The sequence below is a fragment of the Rhagoletis pomonella genome, unplaced genomic scaffold (assembly GCF_013731165.1).
Source record: "Rhagoletis pomonella isolate Grant_MI unplaced genomic scaffold, Rhpom_1.0 Rhpom_scaffold_00003, whole genome shotgun sequence".
In the NCBI taxonomy this organism is placed as follows: domain Eukaryota; kingdom Metazoa; phylum Arthropoda; class Insecta; order Diptera; family Tephritidae; genus Rhagoletis; species Rhagoletis pomonella.
This window is the reverse complement of record NW_023458557.1, coordinates 98,009,563-98,029,291: the sequence shown is the minus strand read 5'-3', so window position 1 is coordinate 98,029,291 and position 19,729 is coordinate 98,009,563. Positions and strand designations below refer to the sequence as shown.

The window sequence follows — 19,729 nt, the reverse complement described above, 5'->3', positions numbered from 1 at the left end:
CTTCATCTTCATCTTCATCTTCATCTTCATCTTCATCTTCATCTTCACCTTCACCTTCATCTTCATCTTTATTCAACACCATTTCTTTTGATACCCATATTGGGATACTTTATTTATTTTAATAAATAATTTGAATTTGATTTTCGTATATATGGCAACCCTTTAAAAAACTAAAATCATATTACACATCTACAGGTCGAGCCCTTTCATTTGCACCTCATCCTATAAAATCGAACGAACGATACAGATTTTATGACTCGGTGTTAAATATTTAACGCAGCCCTCTGCTGCAGAGAAATTTTGAATTCGATTTTCTCACATGTAGCAACTCCTTTCATGGAACTAAAGCTATGTTGCACACCCGAAGAACGAGGCCTTTCATGTGACACCTCATTTTCGAAAATCGAACGAACGATACAGATTTTATGACTTGGTGTTAAACTTTGAACTTATTTTGCTTTGCTCTTTTCTAAATAAAAGCCAACATAAGCATTTTCACTATATGAAAACTATATAAAACAAAACCGGTTTATCCAGGTTTTTCTTAATTTTAAAATCGGGAACCGTTTTTTTTTTCAAATTGCAATTTTTCCAAAACCAAGTTTGGAGAGAACTCCCTACTGCCAAATATAAGAGTTTTTGGAAAATTTATCGGCAACCACTTGTTTCAGAACCAAGTGCCAAGCGCCCTTAAGTTCTTTTGAATTAACATTTATTTTTAATTAAAATTACTTTTCAGTTAAAATTTCTTTTGCATAGTTGTTGCATTTATCGTACATTGAAAACCAATTTTCGTATCGTTCAAAAAACCCGTTTTGACATTCTGTGTTTTTTGGGGTTCGTTCGATTAAGAATTCACCGGGCGCTCCCGCTTCTAACTAATGAAATTCGAAAAAATGTTTTTGTGGTTGAACCGAGCAGAATTTGTGTGTTAAGCCAAAACTTGCTTACCATCTTCGATCTAATGTTCTGCAATTTTGACGTATTAAAAATCGTTTTTGTTATTAAATGTTTACTGTATATTTTATTAACAGCGCTTACAAGGACCCCACCCTTACGGAAATGATTTGATATCTTATGAATTACCCCAATAAAAGATAAAAAAAAAAGCGACTGGGAGGTGGATGGCCTAAATGTATTCGAAGAGCAAAGTCAGAATATGGGAGAAGTACAAAGAAGCTGCTGACTTTGTGTTCTATCGTTGTCTGCCATCAAACACGTAACTGGAATTCCCGGCATACATACATACATAGGTGCTGTAGAGTGGCAAAGGCGAAGCAACAAAGGGGGAAATTTTCTGAAAAGGCAACATAGGCAGAAGAAGAATCTCTGAGCGCAGTGCTGCTGACCAGTTTTCAGAAACTATTTAGCTGCTGCAAGTCAGAATATTACAATTTTGACGACGGTTAATGGCAGTTGTGAATAAAATTTTAAAGACTTTTACGAGCGCACGTAGCGGCGGCGGCTTACGAAAAGAAGGGACATCAATGGTTAAGGCGCTACATAAAAAATTAATTGGGTGAGGGAGAAGGAAGTCAAGGGTCAGTTAACGAAAATTAACAAGAAGAAGCTCTGATAAAGTAAAGAAAGTGCGAGAGAAGTCATGCGGATGAAAAAAAAAAACATAAAATGGAATACGAAAAGAAAGAACCGAACGTAAAGTTTATTTTTATGAGAGATTTGCTGGCAACTTCTAAAAGCCGTTAAATACATAAAAAGACATTTGAATATTATTTTGTGGACAACAATAAAAGCAACGCAGCAACTTCAGGAAAGTGTGTGATTATTTTCGGCTAATGAGCTAAAAGCTTATCTACAGTAGATACATATGTATGTATGTATGTATGTACATAGTATGCCCGTTAATGTTATTTGATTGGCACACAGGATGCGACAAAAGAACAATAACAACAAAGCAAAGGCAAAGAGCTTAACGTAAAACTTAAGTTTGGAAATTGAAACAAAAACTGAGAAGTCGACAGCCGGAAATACAGGAAATTTCACAAATGTCAAAACTAACTGAGCAACAGCTGCTGTGTTGGTTGGTTGTAAACAAGCGCAACAACTAAAAAAAAAAAACACACTAAAGGATGATGCTGGCTAGTATAATTAGCAAACATTTCTTGTAACTTTCTTTTAAAAACTGAGCGGAGAGTGAGTAAAGCTTTGTAGCTACAACACTCATCATCAACATTTACATTTCTGAAAAAAAAAATACCTACATAATTGCAAATATTCAACACCAGCTGTTGATAAGGCCAACGCCAGTATACCCAGTATTCATCACCACCAGTTTTGGGTACCCTAAGGCTCTATGAGCTACACATACGCCTTTAAAAGTGAATGAAATTGGAAATTTTTTTGAATAATTATTAATTTGAATGGCTTGTGACACAGCTTAAAAAGTTTTTGGCCACATCAACAAACTGACCTTAGAGCGTTGACAGCGTTTCATTAAAGAATTTGTGAAGGGCGCGCATTAAGATTGAAGCCGAATGAATGGGGAGCGAGGCAAAAATATGAAGGTTGTAAACAGAAGAAGCAACATAAAATGCAGAAGCAAAGGCCAATGTACTTTTTAAATTCCATAATAAAAAGGCGTTCTTTCCTATTATCATAGAAACGGCAAAACAAAAATAGATCGAAGAATACAATAACGTAAAACATCCTTGTCTATGCATCTAAAATTTTGCATTTAAAGCAAGAACAATTAATTTTTAGCAAAAAAAAAATATATATATATATATCTCATGATCCACTGATCGGATCTTAACCAGATTAGTATGGGACCACCTCGGAGACACTACCTTTCCGATGCAAAAAGAAAAAAAATATTAAAAAATAAAATATTCCGACGAACTGATAACCTCCTCCTTTTTTTGGAAGTCGGTTAATACTACGCGCAGACCGTGTCAACCATTTTTAAAAGGGTGTAGGTTGTCAATAAATTTATTAAAATAGAACAAGAACGATCCAAGAGTGTGAGTGGGCGTTTTTAGAATACATATTACCAATTTCCGTACACGTTGTGTAACCTTCAGAAAAGTCCATATGCCTACTAACGCTTACATATGCATGTATGTACGTCGACACCACCATTCAGACTTTTGTTCTATTTCATACTTTTTCTGGGGCACTCAAGCGTGTTCAATAAAATTTCAATGTTATTGTTTTACGCAAAGCAAATAAAAGCAGTGTGGCGCCGCTAACAAAGCACACACAGTCGAATGTTATGGCAAGTCTGTTTTAAGGCGCTTAACCCTTATGACATGAACGAGTGATTTTGTAGATGTTACAAAAAGCGCTAAAATGTAAAAGTTTATAATATAAACAAAACAACAGCTGTGTACTCGTGTACAGTAGATTTGGTTAGGGATTTTTCCATCGAGCGTCTTTCTTTCGTTTACAGTGAGTCAATTGTAAATCAAGGCTTCGTATAATTTACGCTGGACTATTGGATTTATTGACAGCTAGCCGTTTTATTTCACAGATATCCCTTGCATAAAGCGTGGGTTTTCTTTCACTACGCTTCTTTTGTCCATATGTTTCTTTAGGGTTCACCCCTATGGGTTTATGATCATAGTTTTACTCCTTTTTAATTTAGCCGCTACTCCATGAGTAGTCAATCCCTCTTCTCTCCACGCTAACATTTTTCTTTGCTCCAATTAGTTTAATGATTTTCGCAAATATCCGCACAAAAACAAATTATTTTATTACATATATGTTTTACCAAAAAAAAATAATATTTTAGGCAAATGAAAAATTGAACAGAACTTACCTTTTCAACTTACAAAGTTAAATAGCCACGTTTGGTCTTATAAATATTTCGCATGTGCGTAAACAAATCAGCGAAGATTTAAAAAAGAGTCGTAGTTAGCTTTGAGTAAATATCGTGATGCGATACAGCTGCTTTCACTACCCAGTACACAATTTTGTAATGAATCCCTTCCCCATTCACTCGGAATTGATTATGGGTGTATGTTCTGCGTACTCAATAATCTTAAAATTGTTCTGTTTACCTTAGCATATTCTGCAAATTTTTAGCCGAGTTATTAACTCAAATTGTTAAAATTTTAAGACCAGGTAGTAATTCCAGAAAATTGATTAAAAATTTAAAAAGCAAAAATTTGGGGGAATGTCTCTTAAAGCTTGTGTCAATTATCGCAAAGATCGACGAATCAACAAGTGGAACCGGTGTCTTACATATCTAGAAATTCCAGCTGAAATACAGAAGTAATGGCAAAATAACCTATGTAACGTAAAAAAATACTTCTTAGTTCTCAATAGAAAACCAAATGATGCTAATTATCCTAGTTATACACTGAAATTGGAATTATACTACTTATGGATACAAAAAAAAAATTAAGCTTATTGCTTTGCTTCACATCCAGTGTTAGTGACTTAACCGATGTGTATGTATGTAGATCAGTGTTGGCAAAATGTTAATCTGATTAACGATTAAAAATGAACGATTAAAATGTTAATCGCGATTAACGATTAAAATTAGTTAATCGTAATCATCCATACGATTAATGATTAAATTTTTTTAATCGTTAATCGTCGGTTGTGATTACGATTCATTAATTTTAATCATTAATCGTTAATCTTATTAAAAAAAAAAACTGATTAAGTGGCCTACTTTGTGCGATTTTCAAACCAAACATGGATTTTAGTTATTTTTTTGTGTTTCACGCTTATAAAAAACGCATAATATATTAAAAAGTAATAATTACTATTATTAGTAATACACAAACTGGGAATTTGTATAACCCATCGCACATGTGCAGTGGGATATTAAAACCTAGTTTGCCTAGCGTCTGTTAAAATAAATCTTAATGAAAATGCACACCGAATTGCTTAGATTTATGAGGAAACCCGAATTTGCCATACCCGATTAACTGAGCTTGTGTTCACAGTAAAATTCCAGCATAAATTAATTAATCACCAATCCTTCTTAATCAAATTAAAAATTAATTTTTTAATCGTGATTACGATTAACTGCTTAATCAGATTAAAATTAATCATGATTAACTGTAATCGGATTGAATTTAATCGAATTAACTAAATGATTAAAAAATCAATTGATTAGAGCCAACACTGATCTAGATTGAAACTACATATCAAATCCATTCCCAAGCCAAACCACCATCATGTTTTCTCACCTACATTGATTTTTTCGACGCAAAATCTATTAGCACTTTTATGGTTTACACAACTAAACCCTTGTCGTTAAGCTAACAATAAGCCTGATAGTGTGCCATGTAGAATGCTACTTACGCTTACATATATTTATTACATAGACAACCCTGTATCATCCCCAGCTACCCGCCATACCAGAGAAAACTAAAAACTAAAGTAAGGAAAATGGCAGTAAAAACAATTCACGGCAGCAGCAGCAGTTCATTAGAGCGCCACGTCTCAGCTGTGTGTTGTGTTAACCTATGTGCACAAAAAAAAAACATTCAATGCAAAATTTGCATTTTTCAATTTCCATAGCTTAAACAAGCAATGTTAAGTTGAAATGCCAACAACAACGGCGACTAGCTCAAGGATAGCAACAAACAAAAAGAAATTTTGCAACAAGAAAATTGTTTAAGTTTTGGTTTTTCTGCTGGTGTGCGATGTGGAAACAGCAGTCTTGAGCAAGAGTCCCACTCGCTACACAAGCCACACACATTTTTTTTTTTTTTTTTTTTTTTTTTTTTTTTTTTGATTTGAACCGGTGAACCACGGCGAATAGAAATTTCAATATTTATAGAAAAATTATGCAAAATGGCAAATTTCTTGGCACGCATAAGGGGAGGGAGAGAAGGTGGATGGGCGTTGGGTGTTTATGTTTACAAGATGTGAATAGGTAGCGCAAATGTGGCCAAGCGAACGAAGCATGCAACATGATGATAATGATGTCTCTTGCAACAAGAACAATTAAATTGCGTGGGTTGAGAGTGAAGAAAGTTCAAAAAAAGTAGTATCCATTTAAATGAGCTCCTCATGAGCGGGAAGCAAATTGTAAAACATCATAAACTCATTCACTGCAGTACATTTCCTGCGTAATTCGTTTATTATTTACTTGATGCGCTCGCCCTTTTTAATTTTTACTAACTTTTATCTTAGTTGCCAAAGCGAGTTGTATCTAATGAAATGCATTGAATTATTCAAGAAGTTTCGCAAACTTCAAAACGAATGTTCCTTGCCATTGTGTGTGTGGCGCTGATGCCTTTGTTTTTTGTTTTTGTTTGAACAAATGGAATTAAAATTTCAAGAGTTTCGTTATTTTTGAGCGAACAAAGTTTTCTAAGGCAACAAAACTTTTTCTTTAATTTAATATTGGAAAGCGATTTATTTTGTTGGAAACTTGCGTTTTAAATATCATATTTGTGCTGCAGAAGGACATGGAGATATTTTATTTGAAAAAAAATAATAATAAAAAAAATAAAAATATATTAATTTTAATAAGAATATTCGCAAGTACACAAAACGAGCTTATAATACTCGTAGCTACTATGATGTTACTCTTATCTATTTTGAGTTAATTGCACTTAAAATTCCGCATCATTCAACTCAACTCGTTCTGTCGGGCAGTTAACAGCGCGTCACATTTTCTATACCTGCATTTTCCTTCAACGCGCAAATTAACTCGCAAAAAAAGTTGCTTAAACTGAAATGTTGCAGTCGTAACGAGCGAAGCTTAGGGAAAATGAGTTGTTCGAAGTAGGTACCTACGCAGAAATAGCAACATGAAGTGTTCTATTTAAATTTTCCTTTTTACATATTTTTGTTGGAGCATTCAGCTGTGAATGTACTTACCTAAAAGTACGCTGCTAAGTTGCAAAAACTTTTATCCACAGCTTACACATTTTTAATGAGTTAACACAGTTGGCTGGGGTAAGACTGGCGCTGTAGACAAAAGGTTTGCCTTTTATACTTATTTGCGACATATTTTGCGAGGAAAAATGTCGTTTTTTAGGCTTAGCGCCCAAGAGAAGGCAAATAAGTTTTGCCAAAAATCATAGATATTTTGAATTTTTCATTTTCAATTGGCAAAATATTTTAACCCACTAACCGCCAAACGAAGCCAAATATGGTGCCACTCCTTTAGCAATTTTTCCCCATCTAACGAGCGTTATAAAAGCGTATGAAACTAATTAACAGGGCAATTCTGGCAAATGTCTTTTAACTCACCACAGTCTTTCTTAAGACAAACTTCGTTCGTAAGACAATTGTTAATTCTGGCAACTATCTTGAAAGCTTTTTACTGTCTTTCGAAAGACTAATTGAAAGAACTGCTAATAAGGAGGTCTTAGCGTTATGCCTTTTAGCAATAAGTTTTTAAAAAAATTTGTATACATAATTTTCTTTTTAAAAGCATAAAAATGAATAGCTTAAAAAAAATTTATTAAAGAAAGAAAAAATAAACAAAATGTTAATAAAGCAAAAATAGATAAAAATCTTTTTTAAAAATTAAACGAAAAAAAAAATCTTTTTAAAAATGTGGAATATAAAAATTAAATAAGAAAACAAAAAATAAATATAAATAAAAAATGAAGAAAACTACTAAAAAAAATTTAAGAAAATTAAAAAAAAAATGATTCTCAACAAAATTTAAAAACTAAAATATAAAAAATAAACAAAATTAAAAAAAATAAATAAAATTAAATTCTAAAAATGAAATGAAATTAAAATATGTATTTTTAAAACAATAAAATATATAAATTAAAAGAAAACGAAATAAGCAAATAAAAAATGATATTAAAATAGCAGAAATAAAAAAATAAGTTTCTAAAAATTAAAGGAAATCTAATATAAAATATTTTTCTTTTCTAAATAATAAAATAAAAAAATAGATGGAAATTATACTAAAAAATGGAAAAAATAGACTTAAAAATAAAAATAAAATAAGTTTCTAAAAATTACATGAAATTAAAAAAAAATTATTTTTAAAACAATAATACTCAAAAAAATTAAAAGAAAATTAAATTAAGAAAAAAGTATCAAAAATAAGTTTGTAAAAATTTTATTTCAATCAGTAAATACATTGACATGTTAATAATGGAAAGCAAGATGAATATACTCCCACTTTTGCGTGCATGGTCGAAAAACGCAAGTTGTTTTTGTAAAATAAAAAAAAAATATTTTCATAACTCACACATCCTCTTCTGTGTCAACCAACAATAAGTTTAACGCTACCCTACTATTTTCTGTTGTTTTCATAAAATTTTCTATAAATTTCTTTGCGAAATAACATTTAAAACAAATGACTTAATACGTTACTAACGTTTTTTCCACAGTGGGGTTTTTTTTTTAATTTTTATAATTTATGCAGTAGAGGGTTAAGCATTTCACTTGAAATCCATTTCTATCTCAATTATTAAATGAAAAAAACCTATAAGCTGCTTACTGCTGCACAACATTTAATCAAAGTCAGCAATCATATTTTTTATAAATATATATATATATATTTTTTTAATTAAATCAAAGCACAGTTGCGCGCAATTTGATGCACAGTGATGCCAGAACATTGACTAAATGAAATAGCTCGGCATAATAGACGAGAAAAATCTCATTATTCTTGCGAAAATTAATGTTTTTCTTGTTGTCTGCTGTGGTATTTGTTTCATTCATTTGCAAACAAGCTTTCAATTTTCCTCTACGTTGTTTGCAGCTCAAATATTTCCCCTACATTGTTTTAACTCAGAAAAGTGGAAACCCAGTTTCTTTATGCGCTTATTTTTCCAACTTTTAGCCCACTCACATATTTCTCTTCAGCGTGTTTTTTTTCTACCTACTACACTAATAGCTGAGAAGTCAAAAACAACTGATGCTCGTTTCTGTTTCTGCTGTTGATGGCGAGACCAGCGTAAAAACAACAATCTATATACATGCACATTAGGGTGGTCCTTAAATCAAATGAAAGATTTTTTTTTCAATGTCACCCCTCAATCGGTAATACCGCGGCCACAGATATTACATATCAATTTAGGCCCCTATTAGAGACGGTTAAAGCGTATCGCACAGGGGCAAAGCTCAGAAATTTAAATATATTTTTTTTTAATCTAATACCCAAAATCGATACCGGCCAATTCCACCGTCACGGGTTACACCTAATTGACCATTATATGAGATATTACAAAATACGGAAAAAATTCCAGCTTACTTTGTCACGGGTGGGACAAAAAAAAGAACTTGTGTTTTGATAATAAAACAAAGAACCGCGAGTACGAATAAAGGTGAAAACTACAACAAAAGTTATTGCTTTATTTTTAAAAATAAATCCGAAATTGCTCTGTCACGGGTGGGACACGTACGAATTTGTATATGAAAAGGAGCGTTTAGTGTGGTCAATATTAAAGATTAGTTATTAAAAAATATAAGAAGCCAAGTAGGAGTTCAATTCACACACGTTTTATCTTAGGATAGTGCCTTTTATATAGAAGAAAATGCCTAGCAGCGTCAGTAAAAAAAAAAAAAAATTATTAAAAATCAACGCGATTTCCTAGCATTTTGAAATTTTCACTTTTTTAACCGTCTCCGATCGGGACCAAAATTTATACATATGTGATATCTTCGACTATAGACTATAGTAGCATCGAAGTAGGGGGTGAGCCTTAGGAAATCTGATGTAAAAATTTTCTTCCTACATTTAAGGACCACCCTTATATACATACATACATATTGATGCACGTAAATTCTAGTAAACATACATACGTAAGTGAAGTGTACATACATACATACATACATACATACATAAATAAAAGCTTACCTGTGTGGCTGTTTTGCCGGTTAAACGATGGAAGTGCGTTGAAGCTGCTGTTGAATGGTTGCGCTCCATACGGAAAGTTTTATTTTGTCGGAGGCATGGCAGTTGGGAAGAATTTTTTCCGCTTTCCTATCGTCAGCAGTGAAGTTTTAATCCTGATAAACAAGTTGCCGAAGTACATCGCCGCAGCATACTTGTGCAAATATGTATTTTGCTTGGGAGGAGCAAAAAACCATCATCCTTCACAGCTGAGGAGAAAAATGAGTAGCAATATCTGAGCGTGTTTGACATACTACCTTCTATTTCGCAGCTTAATGAAATGTTTAAAAAATTCGAATTGCTTTAGTACTTCAGACCATCTTCAACCTCTTCGAACCTCTAAAATTCCATTATTCAATCAAGTGTTTTTGAAATTTTAGGGTCAAATACACAATTTTTGTACTGAAAATCTGTAGTTAACTGCCGATTCTGAGTTACCTACGCACTGTGAGTTTGGCCGTGAGCGTATGTTTCAATGATTTCCAGGTTCCATGGCAAGATTGAAGTTCTACTGCTAATGCTCTTAAGTAGATGCAAAGCACTGGCATCTCAAAATATATAGTCTTCCAAACAACTGTACGCGGGCTCTGGGTGATGTAATAATAATAATAATAGATTGGCGCTTACACATATGTTAGTGTTTGGCCGAGCTTCTCCTCCGATTTGTGGCGTGCGCCTTGATGTTGTCACACAAAGCGGAGGGACCTACAGTTTTACGCCGACTCCGAACGGCGATTGTATTTTTATGAGAAGCTGTTTTTCATGGCATAAATACACTCGGAGGTTTGCCATTGCCTGCCGAGGGACGACCGCTGTTAAGAAAAAACCTTTTTTCAATATTTTTGCGATGTTGCTTTGACCAGGATTTGAACCCAGGCATTGTGGAGTGGAAGCGCGCACTGCTTACCACTACACCACAGCGGCCGATGATGGCCGATGGGTGATGTAGTGCTCGAAAATCTTACCTAAAAATCCTAATACCCCTTCAATGAAAATTCATGTTAAATTGGAAGAAGAAAAAGTACTTCATAGTCGTTGGCACATAGCGGAGATAAAATTAGTATTTACTAAGCACGGGAAAACAAGTAAAATTTGTGCAGAAATTTATGTATGTTAACAAGGAGTTCTAGCTGTTTACTGTCTGAGGCCTTTCTTGGCTAGACAACTATGATCTCCGTTTAGTCTTTAATTTTTAATTTAAAATAAACTTTTATAGGTCGCTTTATGATTTTTACGCTACTGTATTTCTTTTCTCACTTGTCCACTTTAGTTTTTGATATGAGCGCATTCAATACAATTCCCTCTGCTGAATCACAGGCTTGTGAATATCTGCAATCACTGTGAATGTTTGTCGGCAATACTAAAGCCTGATTAAGTTTGACGTAGTACATTTTGTAGTTGTTGACTGAGTATACGGCCCTTTGTGTTTGTATGTTGTTGCGCACAACAGCTTGAAAATAAATATTCATATCCTTCATGTCAATGCATTGATTTTTAGCTGCAAGTTGAAAACAGAAATTTTAATTGACATTCGAGTTGAAACGCTGGACGACAGTTCTCATTTTAAGTTTTTCTGTTTTTCCCTCCTCCCTCTTCCTCCTTACTCTGACACATCACTAGTTAGCTTACAACTTTTTTAAATTAAAAAAAAAAAAAAAAAACAAACAAACCTAAATAATTATATTCTAGAATGGCTGCTGACTTTACGATGTCACATTTCGCTATTGGTTTAAACTTTGGTTTACACTTTCATATCCTGCACGTCCTTATTTGTATTGAATTTATGATGTTACCGAACGTAAACGTTTTCAAAAGTTATAAAAGTAGCACACAATTTCTAATTAGGACAGTTTGATGACTTAGTTTTTGCTGCCAATAAAGAGGATTTGCACATAAAAACCCATTCCTTTAGAACAGTATGCATAGTAATCAACCGGCAAGAGTTTTCTCTAGCAGTCTAGTACAGATACATACAAATTTAGTACATACCATACACTGTACGTACATATGTATGTATGTAAATATCTACGAAATTAGTAGGGCTAGATTAGATGCCGACATCCAATAAACATTAGGGTTGTAGGTCAAGTGGAGATCCAATACATTTTCCAATTTCCAATGTAGCCGAGTGGTTGGAGGTGCATATACTACCACTCCAAAAAATATATATATAAAATGGTTTTTCTAAACAGCGCCCGCTCCTCGGCAAACCTCGGAGTTTATCTCTGCCTTGAAAAGGCTTCTCATAAAATTAATTTTCCTTTCGGAGGCGGCGGTAACCTTTAAGTCTGTCCATTTGTGTTGCAACAGCAAGACGTGCGCCACAAATTGTAGGAGAAGCTCCTGCTAAACGCGTAATTTTGATTTGTAAGTGTACCTCAATTGGAGAATTAGCCCATTCTCAAACAAAATGGCATATTTTTTTGTAAGCAAGATAATCTGAGTTCTACGCTTGGGAAAGGTTTGGATATCAACTTGAATTCAACGTTTATTCAACTTTTAGTCAAATTTTGGAAAAAATGTTGGAGAAAAGTATTGGAGATTAACTTCAGAATCAACAATTTTTTCTCAAATAAATTCGTTTTAGCCAAACAAGTTTGAAGATTTTAGAATTTTGAAATAACTACGCAGTCTTTAATAATTAGTATTTCACCGTTTTATAATATTTTGCTGATGGGAATTAATTTCGTGACCAAGCTAGCAATATGATACCACGTAAGGGGTTAAAATTAAAAAAAAAAAAAATAATAATAATAATAATACTCATTTAGGTAGTTCACAAGTTGTGGTATGCGTCGTATAATCGTAGTTTTAGCCGTTTAAAGTTTACGATATATTTACTGTTTTATTTAGGCAAAAAAAAAGTTGTTAACATTTTTTTTACACAATTAAACAATTTTTGTGTTGTCTGCGAAATCAATTTTCTGTTATTTTTTTTGCAAAATGGGGTAGCCACATAGTTACGCCAGGCATGTACATAAATTGACGAATGGTTTTTGCATATCAACAATGTGTTCCTGCGAAAATTTGCATTTGTACGTATGTATATTTTAATGTATTTTATAACAAAAATGTCTCCTATGTCTTTCTTGTATTTTTTTTACCAAAAATGCTTACCACCTGGACAACAAATGGATTAAAAAAAAAATAATAATAACAAATAAAAACTTACAATGTGATATGAAATAGTATCGCGGAGATCAGCACCAATTAAGAAGAACAATAAAATACGCTCAAAACAGCCGCGTCTTTCCAAGAAAGTGAAATTTATCAGTAAGTACAAAAAAAAAAACTAAAAATGCGCACCAAAAATATTTCATTTTTTGAAACGCACGAATTTAGCACACCTAAAATCATTTGCAGTATTGACAATATTTTACATGACTTTTTTTTCGTTATCTATACATATAATAAAAATGTCTGTACATTATAGGTACATAGATTTTAAAGAAAAGGTAATATGGGCCAAATTAACAATTTTTAGAATTTTTGTCTATCCGTCTGTATGCATGTTTGTACGCGCATGAATGCAGTTTTCACCGTTAGAAGTCTAACTTAAAATAGAAAAAGAAAAAAATTAGAGGGTTGCCACCTGTTTGAAAATTGCAGTTTACGTAAATTAACAAGATAAAGTATATTGCTATATGGCTGTTAAATGAAGGAGCCGAAAATATTTTTGATGAAGGTTGCCACCTGTTTGAAAATTTTAATTTAATTTAATTGATAACGTAAATTAAATATTGCAATATGAATCAAACTGAAGAGGTCTAGGAAAGTTTATTGCCAAAAATATTTTTAAGACTTTTTGCACAATTCAGGGCAATTTAAGAAATTTTAATTTCTAATCATCTAATAATTTTGGATATGCGGTTTGTGGGCTATTCAGTTTCAGTAAAATATGTAAAATGCGCAAGTTTAAGGTGGCTAAAAATTGTGGTTAATTTAATTTTTTTATTTTTATGCGACGGCCATTCGCATTTTATTCCATATGAAAACAATTTGAAACATTCGATATATGGAGCAAAAAAACTCAAATTTAATAGCCTACACAACAACTGCATACCCCAAAAGTTACTAAAATTTTTTAATAAAACGTTGACAATTTTGATGACACTTTTTTGAAATTTGTTAAATTTTCGCGAGTTTTTTTTTATAATCACTTCCGTTTTTTTGTGATTTATTTAACTCTAACGTCGTACGAATGTCACGTCCGACATCAAGGAAACATCCATATGATGACGTCAAATGCAAACATACAAAAATATTCAATTTGCGTGATATTTTGTAATATTTTCATTGTTATTTTGGCAACAAACTGTTATTTGTTTAATTTGTTCAATTGATTAAATCCAAAAATATATGAAATATTTCGCAAAATTTGTTTGTTTTGCCTAAACTATAATAACATTTTTGATCCCATTAAGAAAATCGCTTTAGAAACTGCACCCAACCTGTGTCATTTGCGTCACATTGCAGACAAACTAAATGGCAAGAAGGGTAGGCATTCCTCGCATTCAATTTCAGTCAATGCGCAATATAATAGCAGGCAGCTTGGATTGAGGGTGGGTGGTAGAGCGCTTGGTGTATACCACGTAGCTACATACCTTGTCGATTAATTTGAGTAGGCAATGGGCGCCACAAATGTGACACACGAAGCGTCAAATAGCCATTGTTGGGCTATTACAGTGGCCACAGTGTTCTTGTTTTGCCTTCGTTTACACTATGTATTTGTATTTGTGAATATTTACTGTTATGCTGATTATGTCTGTCGACTAGTCGCCCGAACATGTCGTCTTTAGCTGCTTCCTTTTCTTTTTTCTTTCTTTTATGCTTTCTTCACCTTCGAGAAGGTTCATCATAAAATGGCGTCCTGTTTCGCCAGTGTGGCCCTTAAAGCATATGGGCAAAATAAAAAAGTTGAAACATTATTATATAAGGTAAAATCCACAACAATGGCAGCGGAGACAGCAAGTAAATGGCTGGCGCAAAAAAGAGCGAAAAAAGTGTGAATACACAAAAGTAAAGTTGGCTTATTATTATGCCCTGGGGTGTTGTTTGTGTTGTGGTTTCCAAAAGTGGGGGAGAGTTGGCTGGCTGGGCGCACTGGCAACAGTAAGCCAATTGTGTTATTGAGTTGAAAAGTGTAGCCGACAAAGTTAGAAAGGTAGCGCTATGTACACATATAATACTTTTTTATAGGTAGTTAGTTGCTTTGGGTAAAAAATGTAGCGCCGCCGCTCCGTTGTAAGTAATTTGGGTGTTGAATGTGGCAGCAGGTAATTTTCGTGCCGGTAGTGGCTTAGTACGAAAATGAGTCATACAATTTTCTTTGCCCAAGTTTTTGTTGTTATATTGTTAACGCTCCTCCTCTCTTTTGTAAGGGCCATTGTATAGGCACTCAGTTGTCGGTAGTAAGCGAGGGTTTAACAACTGTCCAAAGCATCGTCTGGCCGGCGCCATGAAAATGAATAGCTTGTCGCATTATTATACTTCACTATTACACCATTTTAATTTAGCTACATATATAGGTTTGCACACATACATACTTACTTGGAAGGAAGAACTACAAAAACTACAGCACTTCCTTCCTGCTTCCTTTGTTTGCTTTAGTAAATGTGAAAGGCCTCTCGTTATAATGAGCCTTAATAGTTCTTCGCCGATTTTTTTGAAGGAATTATTAACGCTTTGAAAATGGCATTTTTTCATAGTTTTATTATAGGATTTTTCTTGTAGCGATGACAGAAAAGAGCGAAAGAGTTACTTAGGAAGGTAATTTATGCTGACAAAATTAAAACATCGACTCTATATACATATTTTTACGTGTGAAACGAGCCAGTAATAGATAAATTGTGTTTTTCTCAGTATCCTATTACCTTAAAACGAATTGCCCACAACTAACATTGTCAAACTAAACGCTTTCGCAAAATCTCAAACCCAAATCCGCTAAAAAAATCGGGTTCAAGATACTTTTATCGTACAATTTTTATGTTAACATTTTTCCTTGCTTATTACTTTATTCAACCAATATAAAAAAGTTAAATATAATTCACAGATAAATCTTTTTAACTGAAAAGTTGACTATCCATATAAAAATGCCTTGCTCACGCCACATCTTCCCCTTGGTATGGGGTACTACGTTTCCAGGACAACATGCAAATTAAAAATAAGTTTGCGTTCATATTTTGAAAATAACGTCAATCAATAAGATTAAGGTCAAAACTCTGTGCTGGCCATTGCAAATTCCAAGTTTTTCCTCCATAAGCCAGTGCAGTGCGGTCTGGCAGCTGCGGTGTGCGTTAAGTCATTATGCCATCTGGATTCATGGATTTTATTTCAAACAGTAACTGTCGTTTAAAATTGCCCTGCCATTACTTTAAAGTGGGAATGCAGTGGATGTGGATTCCTAAAAAAAAAAGGGAAATAAAAAGCTTCATGATTTCGCTACTAAATACTAGTTAACATTTTCGTTCTGCTTCGCTCAACTCTTCCACAAAAATAAGCACATAAAAAAAAAAAAATAAATAAAAATAAAAAATACCTGTCTTGTGTTGCCATTTTAGTTCGTTTATACCCCATTGCTAGTCGCGACTGCATATTGTTAGTTGGTTCTCGAATTTTTTTCGTGCCACTTTTTCATGAAAAGGGCTGACTGCAATGTTCCTTCAAACGCTCGTTATACCATTTTAATAGTATAGTATTCATTTTCTAAAAGTCTATTAAACGTGAAGAATTAAATTCATTTTCGTTTGGAGTATTTTCCGGATTATCTAATTTATTTTTTTTTTGTGATTTTTTCGCAAATATTGTAACTGCGCGCAATTCATAGCAGGTCTTTTGAAAGTGTATGAAAGCGTGCAATTGCAGAATACATATGTATGCTATAGTTTTGTTCGAATTTTAGCTGACGAAAATGGAGGAAGAGGGAGAAAAAAGGTTTATTTCTTTTTTATCCTATTTTAACTTAAATTTTCTTTTTTTCGAAAATAGAATAAAAACTCTCACACGCGCTCTTCAAACGTTAAAATTGTTAGTGAACGAAAAGTCATTAGAGAAGCTTGTCGTAGCTATGTATGCTTTTCAAACTTTTTCCACTTATGTTGGCAGCAAAGTGATGTTTGCGATGCATTCAAAAAAAAAAACAAGTTTATGCATGTGTATGTGTGAATTCAAAACAAAGAAGAAACAACAAAATAAATGTCACAAAAATTTCCATGCTGCAAAATTAAGTGCACTTGTTTGCTCATGTGCGCATGTTGTTTGCAGTAAAAAATTCATTTCAATGATCCTTTCTATACAAAAATTATGTAGTACGTAGGCTCTGACTCTTAGCTTTTTTGAAACTTTATACTAGTAGCCCTAGCCCTGCTGATTTCGAAAGTATCGTAAAAGTAGGTTAACAGCAACTTCTGGTTATTTTGACTTAAAAAATTTAGAGGAAAGACATAAATTACCCTTTAATTTAACAAAAAAGTACCCGATTCCAGCTCAAAAAGAAATATGTAAATAGGGACACGACATTTTTTGACAAATTTTTCTTATTTTTCTTTTGTTTATTTAATATTTATTAGTATTTTTTTTATTTATAAAAGCATGTATAGCTCATTATCTAACAAAAACTATATAAATTCATATTTCAAACTTTATAAAAATTCTGCAAAATTGCATCTAAATTTTCAACTTTTTAATCAGACTTTTAGAATTTTGAGTATGCAGTTTTATAGCCCATTAAATTCTAGTAGAATAAAGTGCAAGTTTGAAGTTCCTAAAAAATCGCGAATGTATTACGCACTTTCTTCCATACAAAAAAAAAATTGTCGAACATACTTTGTATGAAAGAAAATGCGCTAAAAAATTGCCAAAAATCAACGCGATTTTTTCGCAACTTAAAACTTGTTCTACTAAATTTTAATTGGCTATAAAACTACATTTACAAAAAAAGTTTAATAAATCGGATAAAAAAATTGAAAATTTAGATGAAATTTTGCAGAACTTTTATATTTTTTGCATAAAGTTTTAAATATGAAATTGTATGGTTTTTGTTAGATAACGAGCTATAATTGACAAAAAAAAAAAAAAAAAAATATTAAATAACCGAAAAAAAAATAGGTAAAATTTAAAAAAATGTCATGCCCCTATTTATTTTTCAACCACTGTATATAAGCTAAATTTTCGCTTTCTTTTATAACTCCCTATGCCAATGGCTACTCGAGCAAAATACTTATTGGCGAAACCTCATATATACATAGCGACTTGAGTAGAGAATTAGAAAAACTATGAATATCGCCAGCAAAGGGTGTATTTAGTAAGCACTTCAAAAAGTAATTTTCCTCTGCATCATCCGCAAATTTAAAAAAGTGTCCTTCCAGCAGCAGACGCTGCCACTATGCTACTTGTTCCACTTTGAAAAAGATTAATGCATTTTAGTAACTCACAAATACTATACGACGCACCAACAGAAGTGCCTTTCTAACAATTTTTCATTCTACTCTCAAATACTTAATGCTCATTTGGCCAACTGTTTGCGTAGCCGTCTGAGCGTGTTGCCGTCCTAGGGCTCTAAGCGACTGGCCTATTTGGTTGGTTAGTCGCGCTCATCCCAAAATGCGCTTCCACCTGAACCTTTTCCCTAACCTGTTAACCAGCTGACTGACTCTGCTCCGCCTTCACTCCACTCCACTCCACTCCACTCCACTTAACAAATGACTAAACACTATTAAACATTGCTCACTCACAGTCATTTGTAGTTCCAGACATCGCTGTCTGCCTGCTCAGGCGCGACGTCACTTGTGTCACTTAGTTTAGTACGTCCATTTGGGCCATTAGTTTACTTATGCGCTTTTTGCGGCAACAATTTCATTTGGCAGCTGTTGGTGCTTTTTGTTGATTTTTATTTTTATTTTTTTTGAGAGGAAAGAAAAATGTCATTTAAATTGTTGGCGATTTGTCATTTTTGCGCACTTTCCGCTCTTTAAGTGTTATTCATTTACATTTTTTTGTTTGCTCACTGTCCCTGATTAGTGCAACTCTTCAACTACTACCATAATAGTTTATGCCACCACTACTATGGTGTTTTTTTATTAACTACATCCGCTGCTGTTATTTCAATTACTGGCTTTTATTTCATTTCCTCCCAGCCGTCAAGTATTAAAGTTTTATTTTTAGCAACATAAAAAGGAGCATTCCTGAAACATTTTCGAGCGCTTTTAATTTAACGCCTTTTAGTTTGCGAAATTGAATAATCGTCAAATTATTTGTTAAGTGAAAAAAGTAGTTAGTCAAAGCAACGGATCTCGATTTATGTGGAGCCCTATTTTCGATGGAGTTTTTTTTTTATTTCATCCTTAAACGGTGTAATATTTTATTTGGCTTTAAATAGCCAACAGTATTAATAACAGCTGGCTTTTGGATAGGAATGTTAATTTTTTTTTCATATCTTACTATTTAAAGGTATAATGGCGCTTACGATACTTTCGTGAACATGGTGAGAGACAATTTTTCAAAGTATTGGCGCTTACGATAGTTTTTGTGTTATGTATTCTAGCCATTTAAACAAAAAGGAGGAGTGCGGATACTTTTAGGATTGTTTGAATAAACGAAATTTAATTTAAATTTTTTAATTGGTGCATCTAATAGATTGTCAACAAGTGGTTTTTGTAAATTCAGTTCAATTTTCAAACAAACAGGAATAAAAACAGCGACATTGGCCGCCGCAATTTGTTATTTCTGGCGTTTTTTAAGGAATGACAAAAAAAATTAAAGTTCAGTCGTTCGCCAAAAAGGCTGGATATAATTTTTTTATTCCACATGTTTCTGATGAAACTATTTCGTTTTCGGCATATCAATCGTTATGGAAGTCGATACATTTAGCATTGTTGTCCATATGTTTTAATTGTATTCGAAAATTATTATATTGTTATCCACATTTTTATAGTT

General features: G+C 33.0%; 1 protein-coding gene across 4 annotated transcripts in view; it reads left to right on the top strand.

Moving 5' to 3' along the window:
• Window positions 1-19,729, top strand: part of LOC118735930 (stathmin) — a 220,481-nt gene that overhangs the window by 124,871 nt on the left and 75,881 nt on the right. For 2 of the 4 annotated variants that reach the window (XM_036465966.1, XM_036465970.1), the window contains one exon: window positions 12,986-13,069. The exons of the other annotated variants lie outside the window; for them this stretch is intronic. In XM_036465966.1, the coding sequence (XP_036321859.1) occupies window positions 12,986-13,069 (84 nt within the window). The remainder of the gene's footprint in view (window positions 1-12,985; window positions 13,070-19,729) is intronic. 4 annotated transcript variants of the gene reach the window in all.